At 33.9% G+C, this 22,048-nt stretch overlaps 1 protein-coding gene across 2 annotated transcripts; it reads right to left on the bottom strand.

The window, feature by feature from the left end:
• Positions 1-410: 410 nt before the first annotated feature.
• Positions 411-11,551, bottom strand: LOC142620037 (E3 ubiquitin-protein ligase CHIP). 2 transcript variants are annotated; one of them, XR_012841626.1, is made up of 9 exons: positions 11,293-11,534; positions 11,127-11,194; positions 10,925-10,988; positions 5,443-5,514; positions 2,414-2,547; positions 2,123-2,285; positions 1,920-2,030; positions 1,651-1,830; positions 411-744 (listed from the first exon to the last, which is right to left on the bottom strand). XR_012841626.1 is itself a non-coding variant. In XM_075793477.1 (8 exons), exons 1-8 carry the CDS (start codon positions 11,407-11,409, stop codon positions 1,705-1,707), a joined length of 855 nt encoding a protein of 284 aa, XP_075649592.1. In that variant the 5' UTR covers positions 11,410-11,551; the 3' UTR covers positions 1,375-1,704. The 2 variants fall into 2 exon arrangements, 1 of the variants encoding a protein (XP_075649592.1); XM_075793477.1 differs by lacking the exon at positions 411-744 and having other exon boundaries at positions 1,375-1,830; positions 11,293-11,551.
• Positions 11,552-22,048: the final 10,497 nt, after the last annotated feature.

Below are 22,048 nucleotides of genomic sequence, written 5' to 3'. Positions count from 1 at the left end.
TCGAAGAATACGCTGGTAAGAATACCTTAAATCTTGTAGACCACGTGCTTTGGATTTGTGTAGATTAGAGTGTTTATGTAGCCAATTTCATGCGTTAGACTCTCTGGTTTGAGTGCCGGTTTATTTGGCCTGCTTTCTTATATAGTTATATTTTGTTTACTAGGAAAATTATTAATTAAATATTCCGGGAGTACCACAAATGTGTACATCCTCCTCTCACATGAATTACGAGTCTCATTATAAATTTAATTAGTAAGACCTACAGTAAAAGAGGAAGTACGTATTTACGTTATTTCGAAAATACCCAATAATTACCCTGTTTACTGAGGTCTCCCGGTTTTCTCCTGTTCTTATTGATGAGTTTTCCATGTTTCACACACATCATTTGCAACACAAAACTTAGCCATTAGTTTGCTCTCAACATTAACTTAAACCCCACTTATTTCAACGAAAAAAATATTTTTCAGTGGAAAATGAACTATTTTCCAAACTCTTAAAATTATTTTCTTAACATTTGGTTGTATTAAATATTCTCAACAATAAAAATAGTTCAAGGGAGGAGAGTAGTGGTGGCAACAATGGTAGTTGGTCGAAGATGATTATTGATGAAAGCAGGCGGGTGTTGGCCAGCGGCAGCTCACAATTGACGGCCAAAGTCTGGTTGTCACCAATGGATCTGGTTGTCACCAATGGATGATAAGCGAGCGAATCACCGTGATCAACAAACGGAGGTGGTGAAGGCAACTAAAGAATCATAAGAAGACAATAAATGGTTAAGTACAGCAAGCATTTTTTGAAAAACATGACCTCAAAAGTTTCATAGGAAGACAATGACTCTCAACTTAAATTTAAAAGCATAACCAGCTCTATTCTCGCCCATTTTGAAAACTAACATATCTCATTTCATTCTGTACGTACTTGTGACATGAATCCATCAATTAGGGAGAAAACAATTGACGATTTCATTTGAAAGTGAGGTAATTTTCAAATTACCAATAACCATCAGATAAGTAATTTCCATTTGACCCTAACAAGAATGATCATAAGCCTTAACTTCTCATTTGATGCTCAAGCATCATGCATAAAAGGGTCTAGTCAGTGCTTGCATAACAATCCGACCACATTCTTTTAGTTTTTTGTTTTTTTGGGTGCAACCACATTCTTTTAGTTGTTTTGCTGGAACATATTCTATTTTTGTCAGGTACACACTTTTTTCAATTATTAAAAACTTAAAATATCAAGTAGATTTTAAACCCATGAACTCACCCTCCACTCATTCTTGTTTAAGGGAAAAATACGTATAACAAAAAGTGATCAAAGCCATGACAAATGTAAGACTAGAAAATGACTAAAATCTACTAACTACTAAAGCAATTAAGTCAAAATCACTGATGTTTTTCCTATTTTCTATTTATCTAAAAAACCAAAAAATACCAACCCTTTTAAGGGCAATTGTTAGTAAGCTTAAGTACACAATCTGTACATGCTACTGAACAGGTTGTTGTACTTATAACAATCTGTACAATTCAAAAGAAGAGGAACATCATATATGACTGAAGCATGGCATGATACATTTAAGATTATGCAAGGAGATATAGTAGACATGATTGATGTTGCACACAAAACGTAAATTAAGAGGCGCAACCATACAAAAAGAATACTGCAGTGAGACCCCATTATAGTCTACATGATGAGCACAAACTTTCAGTCTGTCTTGTAGGCCCAACCATGTTCATCTAAAAATGCTTGCACTGCTTCCTTTATAGCCAAGTTTGGTATCAGCTGGGACTGTTCAAGTGGTTCACGAGTGACTGGATCAAACTTACCCACCTAGATTTTAGATAAATCAGATATCAATGCAATGAAAGGAAATTTAAGAACTCAAAACTTAGACACGCTATATCTAAAAGCAACATCACCTTCTCAAGATGGTCAAGAATCACTGCTCTCTCATATGTTACCCCGCTGGGAGTGATGACAGGATCACGGAAAATATCAAGCGTGATTTTACAACAGAGGTAGTCTGGCACCTGACAAATACAGTCTCCACAACAAAATAAGGTAGCAATTCATCAGAAGACTCAAAGATTACTCCATTAAAAAGAGGTACCCAAGTACTCACCACTGATGGACAGTCAGCTTCTGCAACTTCTCTAAACACTCTTCTTAGAGTCTCTAATTGTTCCAAGTGGGACGTAAGAGATTTGTCAGATTCATCCAGGAACCCTTCCATTTGAGATATGTCATGTATATGTTTTTCTTTAAGAGCAGTCTCACAAGCTTCTCTGAGACATAAACAGAAACTATATGAAAAAGGCTGGCAAAAAGCCAATGGCAAACAAACATGCAGAAACTACTCATAAAAGGGTGACTCCTTCCAACATCATATATGAAACTCACTGGGAAAACATACTTCAAGCTTTGCAATTCCCATGAACGGCTGGTAGATGCATTCTCCCACTCCAAGTATTTTGCATTTGCGAGTTCCTGCCAGATTTCCTCCACCATGTAGCTCTTTGGGTTAGCACCCCTTCCCAGATCCAGAGCCTATACAAGAAAATTGATCAGATCTCAATAAAGTAGCATGCTTACGAAAATATCTTGTACATTTTGACTCCAAAGAGCAGAAAAGTAACAGTAGACATAGATTTTTTTTTTTTAAATTGCAATGTAGGGGAACAAGGATATATGCCCACAAACTCTGTAAATTACTGGACTAGCACTAAGCATCTATTTAAACTTTTAAAATCTCATATCCAGGTAAGGTCATCAAATATTTCCCACAAACCATAAAACAGCATAATAATCAAATAAGTCCAGGCAAGACACCTGTGACCTGTCCCACAAGCAACAACCCAACTGATCTTCATTCCTGAATTCCCTCCAGTCAACCTTCCTTTTATCATTTGTAGCTTCAAAATCATGAAGGCCCCCTAACAGAGATCACCAAAAAAGATATTTTGTCCTTCTTCTTTTAATAGATAATTGGATTTGAACGTATGACGTCCAGTTCATGATGATTGCTCTATATCATCAAGTCAAGATACTAACTGGATTTTGGTGTAAGCAAGATTTAAATCCTGGTCCCTTATTCGAGGACATGAGCCATTACCAATTGTGCTAACTAAAACCCACAAGAAAACCATTTTAACCATGAAATCATTACTTCTTGACTAGCCATATTTCCAGCTAACACTAAGAGCTCTCCTATCAGCCACTAGATGCCGCCTGAGAAAGCATAAGCTATTACAAGTCAAGCACCATAACATAAGTCAACATGCATCAGACTTGTTGCACTTTTTCCAATTTATATTACACTCCGTTTGTTTGTTTTAAAGTAAAACATTTTCCGTAAAATGTTTTCCCATTTTTAGGTGTTTGTTTGTATGTCATAACACTTCGAAACAAAACAACTGAAAATTCCAGGCCTGCTCTCAATTTTGAAGCAAATGAAAAGAGCTAATATTCATAACTAGAGCTAATCTAAAATTCATCAATAAAAGTAACATTTTAAAATATAATGCCTATTTAATCCAAATTACAAAGTTTTTAGTGTAAAATTCAACATAGTAGAAGGTTAACAACGAAGTAATTTTTTCTTAGATAAATCATTCAGTCAGGATTGAACTTGTGTCCTCACCTTCCACCTTTTTTAAAGTGAAAGGAGATCCATTTGGTCCGAGGTCCATTGAACAAAACAATAAAGATAATAATCAGAAAACTAAATAATACCTTGCAACAGAAAACAGGCAACTTCCAGGCTTAAAATCTACATATGCAACGCACATAGTGAGTCTTGAACCCACAAACTTACCTCAAATCCCATTATTGAGGGAGGAAAATATACATCATCTTCCTTAAGAAAAAATAAGTTAAAGCATGCTTATCAATAAGCCAGATATAGGGTATTGATAAGTATATACAATTCCTAAACAAATTGTGAAAAGCATAGAGTAATGGCCCAGTAAAGACATTCTAGAGAGGGGAAATTAACAAGGATAGCCATCCTATTATGTATTTGGAAATAGTCTGGAAAAGAATCCCACCTATACAGACATGATTTTAAGTTAAATCATGAGTGCTACTTAAATATACAGTACTTATGTATGAGATGTCCATTCTATTATAACATTAAAAATTTGCCTAAAATCTGGTGGAAAATTTGTCAATAAATCAATGAGACAATTACCCTCTATAGTCCACCATATATGTAAAATTCTCCAAAAATTTGGAGTTCAATTACCATAAATTATTTCTTCTAATTGACATTCAGTCATTCCCACTAGAACATCTGCATCAAAGTCAAGCATGCCAAAATGAACACTCAAAAGAACTGTCTTCTCCTAGTTAACAAGTGATGCAGCCAACAAAGGGTTCAAATAAAATCAAGATTATATACTAAAAGAGTCAAGAATTGTGATCTAGTTTTGATGGGACGACTTCTTGGCACCTTCCCAGGGCTACTTTAGTTATTATTGAGCCTTAGTATAAAGTTTCATTTAAGTATAGGTTAGAATTTTGAAAGTTGATGGTTCAGCTCCAATTAGGTTTTACTACAAGCAAGGTCAGTTTGGTAATCTCTAGATTTACTAGAATGGCTGTAATAGGCTACCCCAAAGGCCCATAGATCCTATTTTATATTTTGAGCTTTTTTCTAATTTGTTTAGAAGTTATTAAGTACTTTTATTTGTTATTAATAATCCTAGTCTTTCTTGGAAAAGGTATTATAAAAGCCTATATAAAATGATTTGTTATTATTTTTGTAGTACTAGTCTTTCCAGAAAAATGATCGACCAATAGCCTATATAAAAGCCTTTATGTAATCCAAAATGAAGATATAGAGATTGAATTTAATAAAATTTCAGCACCTTATTTTAAGCTTTAGCAGGTGCGATTGCCTAGGATTTTTTTTCTTCATTTCTCATTCTATCTACTGAATCAACACAAACAGTTATCAATTGATTCAAGATCCAATCTTTTTATTTCCTAAGCCTACCTAAATTCTTAATCATCAAACCTATCAAGAACGAATCCTTCAAGATCTCATCAAGAATCCTAATTTAGGGCTGCATTTCTTAAATCCTACATCAACAGCATCTCAAAAGAAAATAGCGACAATAATGGACAGAGACATAAATACAATGTTTAAGGAAAAAAAAAAAAAAAGCATACATATCACTTGCAATAACAACCTCAAATGCAAAGACTTCAACAGAGACAGTAATGAAAATAGAATTTATGATTAGGATACTGTACCTGTCCCATGCGTTTATAGTTACGTGTAATAACGTTGAATAATAATTAATCCAAAAACTTTTTTTTTTTTTTTGATAAGTAGAATTAATCCAAAAACTTCATGGGCTTAACTAGACAAAGAAAACATCAGCAGCAATGGAGAAAACAATTTTTCAAGAACAATCCAGATCAGAAAACACTTTGTACCTTCTGAAGTTCTTTGACTCCTATAACATATTCTTGCCTCTGTAGCAATGCAAGTCCCAACAAATAGTGAGCCTGTAATATTGCAAAATTTTCAAAGCTATCTCTGAGATCATAATGGTCTAATGGAGAAAATTTCAGTTAATACAAGAAAATAAATTAGACCCCAACAGCAAATCATCTCATTAATGATAATAATAAGCTAAGCCAACATATAGCAATACCATTAATAAAAGGACCTGCCAATCAGCGTAGGTACTATGTAGTAAAATGGTTACAATCTCATCAAACCACTAAGTTACATCCAAAAACGATTATACAAAATGTTGGCAAGTCAACTCCCAAAAAGGAGCAAATCAATCTGAAGTAGCATTGTCAAAGTCAGTGTATACAAACTCAGACACACAAGAAACTAAAGAGGCTCACAACGTGATCCCATAACTGACCCAATATGTAAACTCCCTGACAGATCTCCTCCACATTATGATCTTATGATCATAAAAGGGAAACAAAACTCCGTAACACCGGCACACGCATACATAAACACGCATAAAATCCATGACAGCCCTCCACTGCAACTTGATCCTTTCTTCTTCATAAAAGGGAAACAAAACTCAAAAATTACCTACACGCTCATGCACGTGTAAGAGCCATGACAGCCATCCTCCACAGCATGATCTTCAAGTTACACATTCATGCATGGAGACACAAACAAACACAGATACACACTCACTTAAAAGCCATGAACCCTACTTTATAATCCTATCTTCTTCTTTTTTTGATAAATAACGTAAGAATATTATTAATAATAATAAAGAAATTGCTAAGCCGAATACATTGGGATGTACTATGGGGGCAAAAATCAAGAAACAAAAGAACAACAGTCAAGAAAAATAAAAAAGGAAGAACAAGAAAAATGAGAAGAAATCACACTCCATTCAAAGAGAGTGTGTAAGAAAAAAGACTTAATCTCCAGCAAAGAGCGTTCGCAGCCCTCAAAGCTTCTAGCATTCCTTTCTCGCCAAATGCACCAAATCAAGCAGTGAGGCACTAATTTCCAAACATCAATGTGATGATGTCGCGCAAACTTTTCTTGCCAAGTCTCAAACAACTCAAGAACAGTACGAGACATAACCCACTGAATACCAAACAAGCAGAAAACCAAAGACCACAACCCCCAAGCTATGGTGCAATGAAGTAGAAGATGATCCACCGACTCCCCACACCTCTTACACATAAAGCACCAGTCAAGCACTATCACTCGTCTTTTACGAAGGTTGTCTGTTGTTAAGATCTTACCTAAGGAAGCAGACCAAGAAAAGAAGGCTACCCTTGGAGGAGCCTTCGATTGCCATATCATGTTCCATGGAAAGGAAACAAGATTATGAGGGTAGAAGGAACTGTAATAACCTCTAATCTCAAATCATGTATTCCTTGCAGACTTCCAGCAAACCTTATCTGGGCCAAACCCTCGCACTGACGAGGAATAGACTAGCCCCATAAACCGGTCAAAGGCTTCTTCTTCCCAATCTTGTGGTGGACGACGAAATTGCACATTTCAGTGAAACCTTCCAGCAGACCAACCCATAACTTCAGCCACCGAGGAGTCCTTTGACCTACTAAGACAATAAAACTCTGGAAAGGCCTCTTGGAGAGTACAATCCCCACACCACACATACTTCCAAAATTTCACTCTAATACCATCCCCCACATCATAAACAAGGAGTTTAGAGAAGTTCAACCAACCACTTCTAATATATCTCCACAAACTAACCCCATAAGGACTTGTCACCTTCTTCGTACACCAACCACCCCAAATGTTCCCATATTTTGCCTCTATAACCCTCCTCCATAAAATATTCCTAAAATTATATAATAAATTATTATAGCCATGTCCCCCACTGTGTCATGTCCAGTGTTTCAAGAATTGTATGTCTTCATTTCTGTATCATATGGGCCCATATCCATGTTTCTAAGAAATGGGTGGGGGTGGGAAGTCTCAAATACACACATACACACACGAATAACAGCCATGAGCACCCTTCTCTAAAGCATGATTTTATCAATATTACACATGCCAATAGAAACTTTCACATGATCCTCTCATCCTTGACAAAAGGGGAAAGGAAACTTCAAAGACGTGTTTGCATGCATGCAAAAGCCACAATATCCCTCCTCCATGGCATAATAGTATCATATCATCTCACACACACAAACACATGCACATGACCCTATCATTCATTACAAGAGGGGGGGAAGGAAGTCTGAGATCAGATACAAAGACCATGACTCTCTCTCTCTCTCTCTCCACACATGGACGCACGCACACCACGCACAAGACAAGAAAGAAACCCCATCTATATATTTGAATTAATCCTCAAAGTCAAAAGAGCACAAGAAGAATAGAAGCCACTGGTTAAAAAAGCAATCACAGGACTTCACCATATCTCTAGCGTTTGCAAACTAACAATTAGTTTTGCTTCGATGGAAAGCCTTTTGTAAAAATAGTTTTCCACATTTTTTGTGTTTGGTAGCATTCAAAAAAATTTTATATATTGAGTCAAGGGAAAACTATCTTTGGTCAAAGAAAGACCATATTAAAAATATACTTTATTTTTTCGAGACTTTTTCCTGCTAAATTTTTTTGGAAAAAAAGCTAAACAGAAACATATCTTACACTCAGTCTCACTGTAAGCCCTCTGTTGTATCTCTCTTCCATTTCTCTCCCTCTGTGACTCTCACTCTCAGTGATGAGTACTGCATATAATATCCATTTAGAAAATCATTTTGGTTTACACTTTTAACTTTTGCTGACTTCGTCAAATGGGATGTTTGACCATTTTTCTACAGTTATGATTTTGTAAATTGTTATTTGAATCTGAATTGACGGTACTTCTCATGTTGTAGCTTTAGAGATTGGAATCATAACAGCTACTATTATGGATCAGGAATACTTAGCGGGAGCAAACTACAAAATCATTACACAAAAAAATATATTAAATAACAAACGGCATAGGCTGCCCCAATTAATCAATGTTTACAGGCACCCAATTGTTGAGAAATGAGAACTAATAGAAAATGCAATTCCAAGGAATTTTTTTTAAGTATTTGGATTTTTGTAGGATTAGCTGATTAGAATGTTCTATAGATTTTTAGGCATACTGGAATGAGAGGAATGAATTTTGTAACTAATATGCATTTAAATAAACATTGACATATAGTGCATACCAAGCACCAGGAAAAGCTTTCCAACTAACTTTCAAGGTTGCTACCAAGCACTAGAAAATGAGATAGTTTTCTAGAAAAATATTTTCTGAAAAATGACTCGTTTTCCAGAAAACTTTAATGTTGAAACAAGCAGAGCATAAGGCACAAAGAAACCCAGCATGTCCATGTTTGACACCCAAAGACACTTCTGCATGCATTTACTCATTATGTTGGGAGAAAGATATATTTTTTATTGAAAAAAAAAATCCTTTATTTTTAGATATTTTTTAAAGATTTTGATAGTTGTAATTTATTCTGAAAAATGATAAATAAACATTCAATATGCATATGAATAAATGTCTAAAAAATTAATTAGATAATTGTGATACCTCTGCCATGCCATGTCGTGTCCTAACCTTTCAAGAATTGTCACATCACCGTATCTCATGTCATAGCCTAAAACCCAACAAGAATGCATAGACAAACTTACTCCCATCTTATCAAACTCTAGTCAATTTTGAGTAATACCCTTTCTACAAACTCTAAACATTAAGAGCCAAAAATTTGCCCAACCCTAAACTCACAAAAAGCACGCATAGACAGATTTCCTACATCTGTTGTGAGCTAGTAAATATTGGCACACATATTTTGGTCCCTGAAATTTATGTGTAGTTCCAATTTATAATAAATAATAATAATATTAATAAAATAAAAAATTATGCGATGGACTAGTAAAATATATATATATGATGAAAATTTTATATTGAACTAGAACAATAGTTTCAAAACTAATTGACGTTGAGCTTATAAATCAAGCCACAAAAGCAAAAGTATGGTTGTTATGAGCAAAAGCCCTAGCCGAACCTAGAAGTCCCTTAAACATCTAACTGCAACAACCAAGCCCTTAAGAACCGAATTCACACCTCATGAAACACAAAACCCTAAATGTTTTCCTTACAATTGGTATCAAAGCCATCAACCCGAGATGACTGAATGTGGAGCAACTCATAAACGATCCATAGAAGCGATCAAGAACAACCTTAACAAGATTAAAGAGTACGTGGCCATCTTCATTCAAGACCAAAAGGCCAAAGACAACGGTGTGTTCATAATCTCTATCTACCAAGGTCCACCAAGATGGAATTCGCAAGATTCAAAGGCAGAGATCTGTTGTGTTGGATTTACAAAGCCAACCAATTCTTCAACTACTACACAACACACTGGTGCACCAAATGTCCTCACTCCACATGGAGGACGAATCCTTGGTGCAGTTCCAAAAAGTGGAGGAATCAGGCATATTCACAAATTGGGTGGAGTTCAAAAACACCCAACAATATAGGTTTTGATAAAAAATCCATGATGTAATAATGAAGGCTCCCATGGTGGTGGACTATATGACTCAAAGCTCTTGTCCAACCCATTCAAGAATAAAATATTCAAGAGCCAATAAATCAAATGCCAAAGGTCCAAGAACCATCGAAGATGTAAGAGCTAGCAACTCCAACAATTCAAGAGTTAAACAAGTTATCGAAGATGCAGAGATCATCGAACAACAGAAGATTCAATAGTCTAAGACAAGTTTGGAGTTCTCTTGGGATGCATTGAAGGGTGGTCAATCAATGTGGTCAGAAAATCTTGAACTCAAGACCCCTCGCCAAAAAGAAGTGTAGTAACAAGGTGATCAAAATGTCATTAACGAATTGACTAATTTTAAGGTGACCTTGAGGATAGACTATTGATAGTTAAAGGTGAAAAGATCCACCCACACTAGGCAACAATAAGGCCTAACCAAGAGGACTGGTCCTTTAAAGAGAGAGAAATGTTAGGAGCAAAAGTCCTAGCGGAACTTGAAAGTCCTTTAAACACCTAACCATAGCAATGAAGCCCCCAATAACCTAATTCACACCTCAGAGAACACAAACTTTGAACGTGTTCCATAAAATGGTTCAAATCACCCAACAAATCAAGCACCCAAATGGAGCTATTAGAAACCCCTGTGAGAAGGCTCAATCCAAAATTTTGAACAAATCCAAGGCATTTACTCAAAACTCAAACTTCTATAATTATTAACACCAATTGCAATTCTTAATAGATTGAACTTCTATAGAAATTCCTGAAAAGGACTCTTAATTCAAAACTAAGACCTACAAATTATTAAACAAGAAGATAAATAATACATAAGACTTGTTGTATTGGCATCTTAAAAGAGAGAAAAAAAGTGGGAAAGTAGCAAAATTTCTGAAAAACCGTAGAAATAAGAATGAAAAGAATGGCATACTTTAACAGAAGAGTTGTCAAGAAGAATAGCTTTCCGGCAATCTTCCTCGACTTTTAGCCAATCTCTACAAAAACAAATTCCATAACTAGGTGAAAGCTAAAAAGGGTCATTGAATTCAACCCCAAAACAACAATAAAAAATAAAAATAAAAGAATCATTGCAAAGTGAAATGAAACTTAAAAAGGGTTAGTGCCGTACATACTTCCGCTTGCGATGACACAAAGCACGATTCGTCAAATACACAGGAACATTTGGGCATAGCGTAATTGCCTTCAAAAAATCAAATCCAACAATAACCCAACAAATTTTTTTGAAATTTAAGGCAAACCCATTTGAGAAAATTCCATTTAGAGTTAAAAAAATAGTACCTCTGTATAAGCATCAATGGCGGCTCCAATACGATCTTTCTTGAAGTATGAGTTGCCGTCTTTCTTGAGTAACTCCGCTTGTTTGGCCGGTGACAATACACCAGTTCCCCCTCTCATTTCCTCTTTTTTCTCTACAAGTTTTTATCTTTCTCTCTTTTTCTTTTTCTTTTTCTCTCTCTCTTTCTCTTTCTTTATGGGGTGGGAAATGATAGAAACTGACAAGGAAGAGACCTTTGGAGTTTCCAGTCAAGGCAAGGAAGACCTGAAATTTTGCCTCATAAGGATTTGATACATTATTAAATTATTATTGGAGGCAATATGGTAATTTTTTTTTTTTTTTTTTTTTTTTTTTGTGTGTGTGTGTGTTTGCCAGAGTATTCTTTAAATTTTTTAATAAGCGACTGACTGATCACTGTTTACATTAGTACAAGCACCTTGAGATCGAGAGTCCAACCAACTCGACCAACCCTCTAGGTTAAGTTTTTGTACCTTAACTTATTTAGTATTTATTTTTCTCAACCAAAAAAAAAACTTTATTATTTATTTTCTAAAGAAAAAAAACTTTATTGGTATTTAAATTTTTTTTTTACAGGAAGTATTTGAAGAATTAAATATAGTAGTATAATTCTTTTTTTATAAATAAACCAGTAGAATTATATAGGGTAAATAGTTTTATCTTTTAATTTGTTAAAATAATTCTCATTTCATACTCAAAATAAAAAATTAAGAGAGTTTTTTTTTTTTTTTTTTTTGCGGGGTAACGTAACGATTAAAAGAGATTCAGAAAAATAAATTAGGAAATCTTAAGTATAAAATTCAACCCATTAAAAGTGTGTGTGTGTGTATATATATATAATTTGAAAGAAAAATAAAGAAATAAAGATGTGATATAAGTGAGTTCAGTTTATCGTATTTTTTGTTACTTGTTTTTTAAAAAATTTAGCTTATTTAACAAAAAAAAAAGATAGGTTATTTATCAATTTACTAAAAGCTTAGATAAGATGTGGATTTTAAGCAAATTAAATAGCTTGTTTTCCTCTTCATTTAAGACTATATGAGTTTTTATTGTTGATTTATTCTTCTTGTGTCAAGCATTTAGTAGGACAGGTCTTGGACATGTTCTTCCTCAATTTGGGAAAAAAAATTTTTTGATTTTATATTTTTTTTTGGAGGAAAATATTTTTATTAATTTTTTAAGTTTTATTTTAATTTAAGAAACTAAATAAAATCAAAATTATGTATTTTTTCCTTACACTTCACGGCAACCTGTTAAACCGAAGTTGACACAATAAAATTAAAAGATTTTTTTTTTTTGAGAATCGATAAAATTAAAAGATGAATGTATATATAATATACTTTCCTTTCCTTGTCTTGTAAGTTGTGGTAGTATCTTTTTGTCTTTTCCTTTTCCTATCTCTTAAGCTTAATCCACAAGTTAAGCTTTTAACTTTATATCTCATCTCCCCTCCCACATTTAAACCCAAAAAATAAAGAAATAAATTCCATTATTCCAATGTGATTATCTTACCGATGAAATTATTTATACAATAGTAAGCCAGTATTAGACATAATCATAATTATATTTATATATATACTATATTACTTAAGGAGTTTCTCCTGTTTGGATTTCTTATTTTGTAGTTCAAAAATACTCCTATACTCTATGTTTGAGTAAAGACAGAACTAAAGAACAATTTGGTAAAAATGCAACTCTAACTCCTACTAAAACATTACCTAAAAAATAGGGCAACTCTCTTGTTAATTTTCAAATTGCTTCATCCACTTATAAATTAGATTATCAAAATATAAATTATATATATAAAATAAAAAAACAATGTTTTTTTTTTTTTTGCTAAAAAAAAAGGCTTATAGCAAAGCGTGTGATGAGGATAGTTAATGTATAACGGTTATATCAACCATGTATGGTGAAACATCTTCCATCCACACTGCACAGTTATTGGTATTGACATTTAGTCTTATCAAACTGTGAATAACTTTATTATCGTCCCTCTTTGTATGAGAGTACAATAATTTAGAATATTGTTTAGAAAGATAAACTAAGTTTTTAAATAACAGACCATAGGAAGCCAAATTAAAAACCTCCGTAGCTAGAGCTCATGTATATGTATATATAAAGCATTTTAAAAACACATAAAAAAAATGATTCTTGTTTGAGAGGAAAGTTTAGGGTTCTTTTTTTCAAGTTTTACCTTGAATTTTACTCTCCTCACTCTCTCCTAAAAGAAATTAGGTAGAACTTTTTTTTTTTGTTTCTTCTCTTAAGAGAGTGAAACAATTGGGTTCATTCAAAACAATTGTACTCATCACGTATAAGTTTTTGTTTTTGTTTTTATTTTTATTTTTACTTTTATTTTTATAATACTCATGTATAATTATAACCAACATATATATATAGTGATTATTGATGTATGTTTTTTTTTAACTTGTGTTTTGCAGTTGCTGAATGCCAGGTTGAGATTCTTGAGAATGCTGGTAGGTCATGGTGGGGTTTGAAATTGATTGGATGATTCTAGATTCTAGAGGACTATGCGTAGACTTAGAGACCAAGAAATTTCACACGTAAGGCCGTGCGGGTATATACCTAATCGTTTCGTGTTTGCAAACAAATCCAGTTTTGCCTTTGACTAGTCCTTTGTCAAATGGTAAGGAATCTCATATTTTCATATTACAGTTTAGAATATCATAATCAGACACGTTTTTTGTGTGAAGCTTTTTTTTAAAATATTTTATTTATTAATAATTTGATATTTAGGATAGAAGGATTTGAACACTATTGCAATTTACGATATTTATTACAGGGTACGGGTACCGACCATGCCTTAGATATGTGTAAATCGTAATTGGAATAATATTATATATTCACAACTTATTGAAATAAAAACTCATGATTAGAATAACTTAATTTTCACGTGTGATGAAACTTTTAATATATATATATATATATATATATATATCACACAACAAGTTATCTCAATGTTTGTAAAAATTTACACATCACTAAATTAATTGATTTTTGTGTGGTCATAAGAGATTACAAATCATTTCCAAAACATACAAAGAAATAATCTCTCTCAAAAAACATACAAACAAAAAAAGATTATTGGTTTTGTGATTAGAACAAGATTCAATCAATCATCTTATCATCATAAATATTTTAATTTATCATCTATTTAATGATATAAATTGTGGGAGGCCAGTAGGATTGGCACAATTGAGCTCAATCCGAGGAGTGCGAAGGCCCAATAACCAACCTATTTGACCTATGCAAGCCCAAGTGGACTGAGAAAGGGGCTTTTTACAAAAGAGTAATTTGGTCTGAGGAAGGCGCTCAAATGAGGACAGCACGAAGAAAGCAAGACAAAAATTGCATAAGGCTGGGGCATATGATCTGAGGAAGACAACAGTGGCCAATGTGGAAAAGGACGAAAGGAAACTTTCCAAAAAAACATCCATCACCTCCATGTTAAATGCACGACACTAACCATGTCAACTACATTAACGACTGAATAACACTTGAACAGTGCCAACATAGCCTGTAACTTACTCAGTATAGCCTCAAAAGGGAGAATGGGACAAGTATCTTGGAGGGAGATCGACAACCCTCCATGTGGAGGGCTACGAACGAAATAGGAGCACTATAAAAGAGAAGAGATCCCTAATGAATATGGACCGAATCCTAAGAAAATACTTATCCCTATAACCTATCAAGTGTAAAAGGCTCTTCAGCCATTCCGAGGAAGATAAACTTAACATTTTATTCTTAATCAGCCTATTTAAACCCAATCGTTTTGCTTTTACTTTATCTTTGAGCATAACCTACCATTTAGGAATCTAAGTGTTGATCCATAAACCCATCTTTACAAATTAATTGCAGTGGACCTTGATCCAGGCCCAATCATCTTTTGGTCCTAGGATTTTCACCCCACACATGAATAAAATGAATAAATTTACAGTCATGGCAGCTTACACCCCCAAAAAAAGTGCACTAAGGCTATGCTTGGTTTCTTTATTTTCATGACTCATTTCCCAAATTTGTGAGATCCACCACAATTCGTCTTAATTGGTTTTGTTTCTATAACTCAATTTCCCTCAGTCAAAACTCAAAATTTGAGTTTAAGTTGAGAAAATTAAGAACAATATTTTGTTGTTTTCAAGTGATAGAAAATGAGTTATGGTGACATTTTTGTAATTTTTAGTAATTGAGTGGGACCCACTTCTTTGGCCTAGTACTGAGACTAGCCTTAACTCCTTACACAAACTCTTCTTTATTTTTCTTCCCCTTTCACTTTCCTCATCTGAAATTGCCACAAGTTCTTCTTCAATATTTGCTTTAAAGTTGGTTGCATTTGAAGATGAACTTCAATCTTAGTCTCAGTCCTAATTTTGGTCTAGGTCTCGCTTCTCTCCTTCGCTTTCTTCTTTCTCTTGTTTAGACAGTGCCTCGATATTGATTTTAGCTCTCTCGATCTCACATCTCTCTAATCTAACTTATTTTTGAAGATTTGAGCCAAAGGTAAACACAAATCTCTCTCCATCTCTAAATTTCTACTCATCCAAACATAGATTTGTTTCTCTCTCTAATTTCTTTTTCTTTTTTCTCATAATTTTTTGTTGGATTTTTTGTTAGATTTGTGTGCTTAATCTTCAACATTGGAAGTCTTAACCAAACCACCACCACCACCTCTTCAATAATATTCACCTTCTTTGAGTTGCTAGACCTCTCTCTCTCTCTTCTTTGAAAGGTATACATATCTCTCTCTTATTATGTGTATGTGTGTGTCTCAGTGTAGAGGTTATTTATTTATTTATTGTTGTCAAGATATTAATTATATTGTGAAAAAAAAAATGGTTTTAAATGGTTTAAGACCTTGGCACAGGAACATGAATGTAAAGTAGCTAAACCCTAACATCTTAAGCCTTAAGTAGCCTAGAGTGGAATTCTTTTCATGATCTATTGCTTTGTGTGAGATTCTTTTTATAGATAATCTCCGAAATAGGAGAATTATAATTATAGATTGGTGTTGTATGTGCAAGTGTGTGGAAAATCAGTGGATCATCTCCTTCTTTATTACCGTATTGTGTATGAGTTGTGGACAATGTTGTTTAGCTTGTTTGGATCCATTGAGTTATGCCGCAAAAGGAAATTAAGTTGTTTGATTCTTGGTAAGTTAGGTTGATACCAGATTCGTAAGGAGCAATCCAAACTTAACCGATATGAACAATGACGGTAGGCTGGATAAATATATTTTATATTTTCTGGTTTATGGGATAATGAAAATACTCAATAGTTTAAAGGATAGATAAGCTCACCACCAAAGTAAACCCAAAGAGATACAGATAAAACCACCCAAAGGAATTTAGCTAAGGATACAAAACTAGTTTGGCTCACCACTCTATGAGATACAAATTAACACCACCCAAGAGATACAGAAACCAAGACTCGCCACTCAAAGGAATCCACCCAAGGGATAAGAGTTGATTTAGAAGAAATCCATCTTCTGAAAACACAAGGTTTTTAATTCTAAAAATACACTCTGAATTTTATTTGATTCAGCCAAAAGGCTTAAATAGAGTTTGGAACAGCCCTCCTAGCATAGGAAAACAAAAATAACAATAAATACATTCACTTAACCTGACCAAAGTCAAATATGACTTTTAGGAACTTAGAAACATAATAAAATATTTTTCTACCTAGGAGAAATAAAACATAAAGTCTGATTCATCCTAGGAGACACTAAATAAAGACTATTTAACTTTATTAATAATAATCTCTCAAAAAAAACTTTATTAATAATAAAAAGTGTTCAAAATAATGGGCTATTATTCTGATATTCAAGGAAAGCTTTTGAGCCGGATTGACATCAGATTGAGCTTATTGGATCTTGGAACACTCTAGCTGGAACTTGAGACACTCCAGCGTCAGGAGGAATAAAACATAACGGTTGAATGTTTCCTAGGAAACTAACATTAAATACTATTTGACTTTTTAGAGAAAATGACTTCAAATATCTTCTAAATTGTTGGGCAAATAATGGCTTTATTTGCTGGGCTTGAAAATCAACATGGTTGGGCTTAAGAAACTAATTGGATTAGGTTGTATCCTTATTGGGCTTAAGAAACTAATTGGATTAGGTTGTATCCTTATTTGGATACTCCTCATGCCACCATGTTTGTGACTGCCACATTATTCTCGTGTTACAGGTTTAGATGACATCATAATATAGCTTTGTAGAGGTTTGTGCCACATTGCATAATTTGGTGTATATGGAGGGAACAAAATGCTAAAAGTTTTGAGGGATGTGAATTCTTGAGATTAAGTCTTTCTTCTTCCATCCTTTACTTCAATGGAGTTTATATTTACCAACGTTTTCTTGTTTTCTATTTCTGAGATGTTGGACCATTGTTTTTTGGGTCTTTATTTGTATTGTTCACATAGTACACTTCTAGTGTACTTGGGTTTATTTTGCTTTCAATGAAATTTTTGTTACTTATCAAAAAAAGAAAAAAAGAAAAAGAAAAAGAAACAAGCCTAACGACAACACTAATGTGTGTTTAGAAACAAATTATAAGCTAGTTTTTACTTTTCAACTTATGTAGAACTTTTTTAAATCACAATTTTTTCTCACTTTTTCAAAATATAAGTATACTTTAGCATGATTTCAACAAAAAACTAAATAAGTTGTTTTTAGACAGACACTAAAGTCTTTCTTTCTTCACTGTCACTTCTAACAAATGAATTCAGTACTTACTACCTTCACCATCCACACTAAGAACACACCTCCAAAAATTTTCTTGTATACCTCACAGTCCCATTTTCATCATTAACACTACACTTCACTGAACGCCATCCTCAAAGGAGAGAAATACTTATCATCGAAGTGATCATTTCCTTTAAGTTGGTTGAAAAATAAGAGAATTCGACCAATTCATTGTTGTGCACAACTAGACACACTCCTTCCATTCACCACACTCTATGTCTACTCTTTTAATCCAATGATATTATTGAAAGAGTTATCTTGATTTACAATTTTTACTATTGCAATAATAATCATTGTTTCTGTTATAGCTCAGTTCACATCATTTATGAATCTTTCAAGGTTGGATATTGAGCTTAACCAATAGTTGAAATTGTTTTGTTTCAGATCTATATTTATCACTAGACGTGTATTATGGAGTTTAATTCATCTTACTGCTGGAAAGTATAAAAATCAGTCTCATTCTACTGCTACACACTTGCTATTTTGTTTTTTTTTTTTTTTCCTTCCCATTGGACTTATATTGTTTTGATCCTTACCCTACTCAAACACAAAATTACACATTTTAAACACACTAACACACTTTTTCACCCACACGTATATCAAAAATACTCAAACAATCTTACTCAAACTTACTCACCAAACGGGCCCTTTATCTCACAAATCTTGCTTCTCGAATTTTGGGTCTAGCTTCTTTTGTAAGCAGAAAAGGTGCACTGTAGCTTTTGGTCTTCTTTGGGCTAATGCTGAAGTTTGAGTTCGGTTCACAAAATCAAACATAGGCTTAACAAAGCCTACCTCTAATGGATGACACTTGACCATACATAAAAAAGGCTTCAACAACACAACAGTACCAAACAAAGCCCACGCCAAATTTCATGGATCTTAATTGAACTCAATAGTCTCATGGTGACATCCTTACCGATCACGTTGATAAAAATTCCAAAGAAGAAAGAACAAAAAAAAAAAAGAGTCCTACCGGCTACCGTTGAGCATCCATCGAGGGTATCAAATGGTTGGGTTTGGAATGGACATTATTGAATTGGGTATATAAAACCCATTTAATTAATTGCTTCTAAACCAAATTTAACACAACTCGATTATCACCTAATTATCAAAAGTACCCAAATAAAAATGAACATTTTTCCTTCAAATTCTGTCACTTTCTAACTAACCAAACAGAGAATAGAGAAAGCGTTTCCAGCTTACATTTTTCATAGACGAAGCTCTACCATCAACGACGTTGTCGCGAAAGCGTTTGCCACTGAAGGAACGTGTAGAAATCACAACCACCATTTTCTTGAACAAGTGGGTATGGTTTTGGGAATCGGTACTGAGCAAAATCTAAGAGCAAGAGCAGCTGAGGGATTTGTTTTTGAAGACGAACCTCGATTCCTTAGCCTCAATTCTTCAGGTTTTACAGCAAGGAAGCACAGAGTCGAAAATCGCATCGGCTAGAGTTTTGGAAACAATCGCAAACGACGCCGAATCGAAGCTCATAATCGCAGAAAAGGAAAACTTAATTGGAGGAATTGCTCAAACTAATATCTCCAGAAAACGAATCATCTGTAGTCGAAGCAGGACTGTCATGCTTGATCCGAATCTCAATGCCGAAACGAGCGAGATCGAAACTGGTCCAGAAGGTTCTGAAAGTATCGAGTGTAGCGACGGAGCACGCGGTGACGATACTGTGGAGCGTGTGTTGCTTGTTCCGTGACCAAAAAGCATAAGACATAGGGCTCTGTTTGGATAGAACTTATTTGGCTGAAATTGAAAACTGAAAATACTGTAGCAAAATAATTTTTAAATATATGAATAGTTTTATGGGACCCATTTTTAATGAAAAAGTTGTTAAAAAGTGAAATTTGTGAGACCCAAAAACAGTCCATTTGTGCACTGTTCATGACTGAAAAGTCAAAATAAGCTACTAGGTAAAAAAAAAAAAAAAAAAAAAAAGCAAAAACGTAGATGCACAAATGGCGGATCCAAACGCCCTCATAGTAGCCAAAGCCAATGGCTTAACCAAGATTTTGCTTTGCTTTTCTTTGCCCGAATTTAGAGGGAGAAAGAGGGAGAGCAAGCAATAGAGAGATAAGTGTTTGGAGACCGAGGAAAGGAAGGAAAATGAAAACTTGAAACACTGAAACGTCTGAGGACGGTTTTTATTCTTTATTATTATTATTTTTTTATTTTATGAGAATGACTAGGTTGAATTTGGATATATTATTTTTAGGTTAAATGGGGATTAATAGATTTAGTTAAAACCCTGAAGCTAATTAGCAGTTTTATTTTTTATTTTTTGAGAAGATAATTAGCAGTGTTTAGCGTATGCAATATACTACGATTAATAGGGTATTTTCAGTGAATCTATCTTTGCCTTTATTTTTAATAATCTGATGTGAATAAAAATAAATAAATTGAACTAGGGTCTTATAACGCATATATATATATATATATATATATTTTGTTTTTAATACTATTAAGTATTAAGGTGAAAGCCATGCTCTCTCTCTCTCTCTCTCTCTCTCTCTCTCTCTCTCTCTCCTGCCTGCCTTTGTTGCAAGTATTAAACTTCCAACACAAGCCACCTTTTCCAATCTAACAAAATTAGAAACAAAAAAAAAAGGGGTAAAGAAAATAAATTCAGGTAGAAAATAAAATGATCCATTTATGCTAGTCAACGTAGAAAAACTGCATGTATTTACAAGATGCACACCATCATGGCATAAATTACAACTGCAGATCAATGACCCACTAATTTCCTGTGAGACCATTCTTGGTGTTGTTCGATACTGATAGCTGTTCTCGAACACTATCTACAAGTTTAAAAACATGCTGGTCCAACTTTAGGCGACGCCTCCGTAAACTCTGCAAAACATCAACATTCACATATCTCTACCTCATGTTATGTTATTGTCCCAGAATTGAGAAATATGAGTGAGCAATACATAACTCAGAAGGCCACAAGCAATCATGCGCCTTTCGAGGGATTATATGAACATGAGTCTGAAATTTATATAGAAAAATTAGCAAAAGCTAATATTTTCCTATGTATACGTTTTAAAACAAACGAAAAAAAACTAGTCTAGCTACTAAAATTGTTGACAGGCAACAGTGGTCTTGATGCATTTAACATTCAGTTTTAATAAGATCCAGACTTAATATTTTATAGTGGACATATCGGTTCCTTTATATAGATAAAGAGGGGAAAAAAAATGATATTTACTTACATGAAGGTGGAGTTTGGATAGCGCGTCCAAGTTTCTTGCGTTCGCGTTTTGCTTTTTTTTTTTTTTTTTTTTTTAACCCAGCCGCAAGTTTGGACTTTTCAGCCATGAACAGTGCACAAATGCACTGTTCATGAGTCCTATAAATTTTACTTTTCAGCAACTTTTTCATTAAAAATGGGTCTTACAGCACTATCCACACATTTAAAAATTATTTTGCTACAGTGTTTTCAGTTTTCAGTTTTCAGTTTCAGCAAAATAAGTTCTATCCAAACGGACTCGAAATATAACTTGTCCAGCAGATGCATCATGCATTGTTAACTACCAAGTTGAATGAATCTGCATGAAATACTTCCAGTCAAGTTTTCATAATGCTAAAATATTCCAAGCTATACTAGAGACGAAAACTTAACAACTAAATAGCAGTTCAATTCTGCTTGTATATATTTACATTCCACTCTAAACAGAGAAATGTATTGGAGTATATTTAAGCACATTGAATTTGATGAGATTTTTTTTCTTTTTCTTTTTCTGGTGTGGGGGGGATGAATGAAAAGATTTCATTAATTAAAACAAAGTAACAACACCTGCAAAGCAGAGAAACATAAAACTCACAGATAGAAACACAACAGAATATCTGTACCAAGACTGTTGCCAAGCCCAATATGCTGGACAACCAGCAACCAGAAATTTTGAACACCAAAACAACTCATGAAGCCAACACAAAGTTAGGAATCTTGCACATGCTGCAGA

This window comes from Castanea sativa, chromosome 12, assembly GCF_040712315.1.
Source record: "Castanea sativa cultivar Marrone di Chiusa Pesio chromosome 12, ASM4071231v1".
Taxonomy (NCBI): Eukaryota; Viridiplantae; Streptophyta; class Magnoliopsida; order Fagales; family Fagaceae; genus Castanea; species Castanea sativa.
This window is presented reverse-complemented; position numbering and strand designations above follow the sequence as displayed.